The 6,029-nt window shown below is 57.0% G+C and overlaps 1 protein-coding gene across 4 annotated transcripts in view; it reads left to right on the top strand.

Annotated features, from left to right (window-relative positions):
* OS9 (OS9 endoplasmic reticulum lectin) overlaps positions 1-3,655 on the top strand; it is a 33,743-nt gene extending 30,088 nt beyond the window's left edge. For 2 of the 4 annotated variants that reach the window (XM_039256150.1, XM_039256151.1), the window contains exons 11-15: positions 178-447; positions 966-1,155; positions 2,087-2,251; positions 2,424-2,536; positions 2,866-3,655. In XM_039256150.1, coding sequence (XP_039112081.1) covers positions 178-447; positions 966-1,155; positions 2,087-2,251; positions 2,424-2,536; positions 2,866-2,991 — 864 coding nt within the window. In that variant the 3' untranslated portion in view covers positions 2,992-3,655. The remainder of the gene's footprint in view (positions 1-177; positions 448-965; positions 1,156-2,086; positions 2,252-2,423; positions 2,537-2,865) is intronic. The other 2 variants (XM_039256153.1, XM_039256154.1) reach the window with 1 other exon arrangement.
* Positions 3,656-6,029: the final 2,374 nt, after the last annotated feature.

Below are 6,029 nucleotides of genomic sequence, written 5' to 3' on the forward strand. Positions count from 1 at the left end.
GCCTCTGACCTGGGCCTGAAGGCAGCCCAGCGGAGCGGGCTCCCTTTATTTCCTCCCCCTGAGTCCCTCCCCCGCCCCGCTACCACACGCCTGCCTTACGCTACCTTACGTCTGCCGCCCATGTGTCTCTGCTGAAACCCAAGCGTCCACCTCCTTCTCTGATTCCCGTCCGCCCAGGGGAAGCCAAACGGAGGCCCGGAGCAGCCTGCAGATGATGCCGCAGAAGCCCCTCAAAAAGAAGCAGAGGTGAAGAAGAGTGACGCAGATCATCAGAACGAGGTAGAGGAGGAGGAGGAGGAGGAGGAGGATGAAGATGAGGATGAACAGCAGTTACTGGGAGAGTTTGAGAAGGAACTGGAAGGGATACTGCTCCCGTCAGACCGAGCCAGGCTCCGTTCTGAGGTGAAGGCTGGCATGGAGCGGGAACTGGATAACATCATCCGGGAGGTGAGCTCTGCGCTGAGCCCTGATGCAGCCTCAGCTGGCTGCCCCTTGCCGGTGGGGGGGGGGGGGGGGGAGGCTGCAGACTTGGGGGGACAAAGTTGGCATCCAGACCATGCAGGCACGGGACAGGGCCCGCTCAGCTGGCAGCTGTTTACTTAATAAAAGGGGGGAGCAATAAGAACACCGGATCAGAGAGAGGGATGAGACTTTTTTTAAAATATTTTTTTAACGTTTATTTATTATTGAGAGACAGAGCATGAGCATAGGAGGGGCAGATTGACCGGGAGATACAGAATCTGAGGCAGGCTCCAGGCTCTAAGCTGTCAGCACAGAGCCTTGATGCGGGGCTCGAACTTACAAACTGCAAGATCATGATCTGAGCCGAAGTCAGATGCTTAACTGACTGAGCCACCCAGGCACCTGGAGGGATGAGACTTAGCTATTAGTCTCCAGTAGAGCATGGACCACTGACCTTCACTCCCCAGACCCTTGACTCTCCCCTCCTGCCTTGGGCATTCCAGACAGAGAAAGAGCTGGACCCAGATGGGCTGAAGAAGGAGTCCGAGCGTGATCGGGCAATGCTGGCCCTGACATCCACTCTCAACAAACTCATCAAAAGGCTGGAGGAAAAACAGAGTCCAGAGCTGGTGAAGAAGCACAGGAAAAGGAGGGTTATCCCCAAAAAGCCTCCCCCCTCCCCACAACCAGCAGGTAAGAGCCATCAGACAGGGAGGGGCAGTCAAGCCCCCGCCCCCCCGCCCCGTCTTTGTCCCTCAGCCCACGTACCCTGGAGGGTGTCCTGCTCTTTCCCTTCTGAGAGCGCTTACTCTCTTCCCTCTTTCTGGAAGGCTCTTCTCACTCCTGCCTCCTTCCCACCGCCTCCATCCCTTTGCCTGGCTACCTTCTATTCATCCTCCTGGGAGCAGCTTTAAGAGCATGTCCGCCTTGTTTTCTGGTTTGCTCCTGTGCACTGCCTAGCACTTTCCTGGCATATAGTGGGTGGCCAGTAGATATTAATGGGATGACCGTGAGTGAGCCTGTGTGCTGAAGACCACAGGTGCAGCCTGTGAACAGTTAGGACTGCACACCGGGAGAGGCCCCGGCGGGTTGGGTGTGAATAGGCAAGCCCAGCTATTCATAAGCCAACTGCCTGGACAGACTGGAAGTTCTCCCTCCTTCTCATACCCCCTATGTCGATTCCACAGGGTCCTGTGAGATCAGACATTCCAAATAGAATGTTCTGTTTTCAAACCTTCCGTCCCACTGTCTCTGTAAACACTAGAATGTCTTTTGAGGAGCAGCATGTGGAGTGCCAAGCCACAGTTTCCGAACCTGCTTCTTAAAACAAAACTTTTTTGTTGGCCCAGGTGGCCTGATTTTTGCTTCAGAAATCCCAGTCATTTTTCCTGTAGGGGACAGGCAGAATTATTGGTCCAGGAGGGAAGAGGGAGGCTGTAGTCGGGGGAGAGAGCTTTATAGGCTTGAAGGGGGCGCTCCTGCATCCTGAGCCCCAGTTCGTTCGTGTGTTTGAGGTGGAAAACTGCCAAAACCCGGCAGTGGCTTAGGGAGAGCTGACCACCACAGCCCCTAACCTGGAGTCACGGCTCTGCTTTGTGTCTCCCTGTGTGTCTCCCCCTCTAAGAGGAGGATCCTGAGCACAGAGTCCGGGTCCGGGTCACCAAGCTCCATCACGGAGGCCCCAATCAGGATCTGACTGTCCTCGAGATGAAACGGGAAAACCCACAGCTGAAACAAATCGAGGGGCTGGTGAAAGAGCTGCTGGAGAGGGAGGGGCTCACGGCCGAAGGTGGGCCCTGGGGCTGGCTGGCCTAAGGGCTGTTGGCAGGGCCTGCTGCCCGAGGTGGAGGGGCTGGGTCAAGGTGGACTGGAAACCTCGGCTGGGCGCCCGGGGGGCAGAGGCCCTGCACCGGAGCTCCCACCCTTCCTCGCCTCTCACTGCCCACGTGGCTCCTTCCCAGGGAAAATTGAAATCAAAATCGTGCGGCCAGGCGCCGAGGGCACAGAGGAGGACGCACGTTGGCTGACTGACGAGGACACAAGAAACCTCAAGGAGATTTTCTTCAATATCCTGGTGAGAGGCCGCCTACACCCAGGCCCGAACCTGCAAGCCTTGGCCCTGCTCTGGCGCGCTGGGGAGTCAAGAGCGCGCCTCGCGGCGCACTGGCCAGTCCCAGCCTCGCCGCCGCCTTCTGACCCTCCGTAACCCGCCGCTGGCGGTTCTGGTTCTGGCGGCCGGGTGGGCTGGTCCCAGGCCCTGACAGGAAACGCTCGCGAGGCGCGGGTGCAGGGTCCCTGCCTTCCCCGCGCCGCCCGCCGGGCCGCCGTGGATGCTCCGAGGCCCAGTGCGCTCATGGCTCGCCAGCAGCGACCCCGCTCACCGCCCGCTCGCCCTCCCCGCAGGTGCAGGGAGCAGAGGAGGCACAGAAAGAGCGGCAGCGGCAGAAGGAGCTGGAGAGCAATTACCGCCGCGTGTGGGGCTCTCCCGGCGGGGAGGGCACGGGGGACCTGGACGAGTTTGACTTCTGAGACCACCTCTGCCGCGGGCTGGCCAGGGGCTCCCGAGCCTGCCTGGACCGGCCCTGCCTTCTCCCCCACCAGCCAGCCGGGCCCTGAAGGCGGAGCGGCAGAGCTGAGCTGTGGACCTGGCATCCAGCGCATCCTGCCCCCGCGGGTGTCGAGGGGCTGGGGCGGGAGCACGCCACCGCCTCCCCCCCCCCCCCCCCCCCCCCCCCCCCGCCGCTGCTCAGAGCTGCTCCCGGGCCTGTGGGGTTTGCTCTCCCGGGCTTCTCCCCACAGCCCCTTCCTTCCGCCCCACGCCCTGTCACCAGCCCCTTAATAACCTGCTGGCTCCTCCCCCCTCCCTCCCTAGAGCTGGGGAGATCTTTTGCGTGGAGGAGGGCAGGGAGGGCGAGAACAGTGGGCAGTTCAGCAGGTCCCCCACACCCTGCCGAACTGCTCCTCAGGGTCACCCCCTTCCCTTGGATTGGCTTCGGATTGCCTGCCCCTTTCCCCTCCCCCACTGTTCCCTATAATCAGTGCTTCCGAGTCGAGGTGCTTCCCCCTCTGTCTCCAAGGAAATGGGAGAGAGTTGCCCACCACCTCTGACACAATCCCACTGAAAAGGGTGGGTACAGAACCACCCACCTCCTTCTGGAACAATCAGGTTTCCAAATAAAGAACTGGACCATCAGTCAGTCTTTTTTTTACTTCATCCCAGGGGTAGGTGGGGTGGGGGCCCTAGTAGGCCTGAGGCCGAGTGTTCTCAGGGTGGAGTGCACACTCTCTGAGCCCATTCTGTGCTCTACACCCCCTAGGTGGCCTCTGTGGGGACTGGGGCATACAGGAAGAGGTGGGGACAGAGAAAGAAAGCCCACTGGGCCTGCCAAGGACTGAAACACCTGCAGGGGTCCCTCCTTTTCCTTCACTCGCCCCCACCATATACCCCAAAGCCAAGCGCACACCACAAAGTTACCCCACGGGGGGAATCGTCCCGCCAGACTCTCTCCCTGCAGCACGCTGCAGCTTGTGTTGGCCACCACACTCGTGCCCACCTGGCCAAACCACTTCGTTTCTCCCAGTAAAGACTCTACCCTCTGCCACGCTCAGAGAGGGCACTGCCGCCCACACATGCCAGCTTCCTGCTATGCCAAGGGCAGGCACAGCTGGGTAGGTCTCTCCATCTCTTCCTCGTTGCCAAGTACAGACATTGGTCCCCTCACCGCACCCCCCCCCCCCACACACACACCTGTCCTTCCATCTCTGAGATGTACAGTCTTTCTGCCAAAGACTGCACTGACTCACTCACAAGGCAAGATAGAGGGCGCTGAACTCCCCGGTCTCCAGAGGTGCAAAGTAAGAGATTCAATTGTTGATGGAAGTTGTCTGAGACCAACCCTCTTCTTTCTGAATGTGGGCTGGTGCTTATTTTGCACATTATGCTTAAATTGTTTTCTTTAGAAATGTAAGGGCACCAGGGTGGCTCCGTTGGTTAAGTATCCGACTTCAGCTCAGGTCACAATCTCACGGGTCCGTGAGTTTGAGCCCCGTGTCAGTCTCTGTGCTGACAGCTCGGAGCCTGGAGCCTGCTTTGGATTCTGTGTCTCCCTCTCTCTGCCCCTCCCCTGCTCACACACTGCCTCTCCCTTTCTCTCAAAAATAAACATTAAAAAAAATTTTTTTAAAGAAATGTAAGCAAGCGGACTTGTGAAATCCTGCTTCCCCCGGCCCATTTGTGTATGTCTCGGGGAGGAATGCTTCACCATGGGAGATCTGAGACCCCACCCCAAGTGCAGCTGTATCCGAAATGTTCCAATCCTCACTCCTTTATTTACTATCAGTGGGGCCACTGAACAAGTTACTTGTTTTAGTTTTTGGTTTTGGCTACTTAACTTTTCAAGTGCTGCTTCCCTCAGGGTAAGTTCGGGATGATTGCACAGGCCTCTGATGGTGGCTTTGAGAACTGAATGAAGTCTAGTGTGTGTGTCATGCTCTTAGCACAGCACCTGGCCCACAGGAAGTGCTCGGGAACTTCAACCAGCTCCTGAGCTCTTAAGAGACTAGATGGTACTTGGAGGCAAGAGTCTTAGAGGGAATCCCAAAAGCTGATCTGAAGCTCCAGTGGAAATCTTCCAGAATAGGGGAGCGGGAGAGACTGGGGCAGGAAAGTTCTCTTTGCTTTGATAGGGATGGACTCAACATGATCAGAAAGCGGAGTTCTGGAAACCTCGCTAGACTGAATCATCTCGTACCTTCAATAGTAAATTCCTTTTTGCTTTCCTTTGGCTTTTGGTGAGACTTCCATGGAGGAAGTTGGTCTGCCCCAGCTGTGCTAAAGCAAGCAAAAAGAGGGGAGTGGGATGTGTGGCAGATGGTAACCAGGAGGGGGTGGTGAGGGACAGCAGGAATCCAGGTGAGAATACCCAAGGCGAGCCAGGGAAAGTGGCATGGATGTGACCCCCACCGCTCCAGGGAGTCTCCTTCTAGAATCCTATTCTGCACAACCTGGAGGGCTTGATGTTTTTGTCATTCCATCCACTACACCCTTTATATTTCCCACAAGGCCGAAGATGCAGCCCATGATAAAAAGAATTCCATGGATTACTTAGTGTTGGGATTTGCTGGGGGAGGGGGTTGCCGACACACTGACCACCATTCCCCTGCTGGAAATGAAAGGAACTTCCCATGGGACTATAGTTCCCTGTGGTGATTTCATTCTCTCCAAGAATGAGGGGGTCCTTGCTTCCCCCTCATTCATAGTCTCTCACACTAAGCTTCTGAGGACAGGAGTGAGCTTTCACCACTAAGAAGTAAAGTGGAGATGGAGAGCCAGAGTCCAGAGTCTCTGAGCCGAAAGACAGACGGGCCAGGTGTTCCTGTTGAGTCTTTTTTGCTACTTCCCCTTCTTCCTTTTGTTTGGCCTTCTCAAACGACACCCCTGCCTCTGCACCTGCGTCTGTCACTGCACCTGCATCCCTGAGTTCACCTTTCCCATGTCAGGCTGCTGTGCTGGGTGATCACCCAGCCTAGAATCCCGGACAATCAGGGCCTTCATGTGAAAAGGACCT

Source organism: Hyaena hyaena, unplaced genomic scaffold, assembly GCF_003009895.1.
Source record: "Hyaena hyaena isolate Hyena2069 unplaced genomic scaffold, ASM300989v1 scaffold_560, whole genome shotgun sequence".
Lineage (NCBI taxonomy): Eukaryota > Metazoa > Chordata > Mammalia > Carnivora > Hyaenidae > Hyaena > Hyaena hyaena.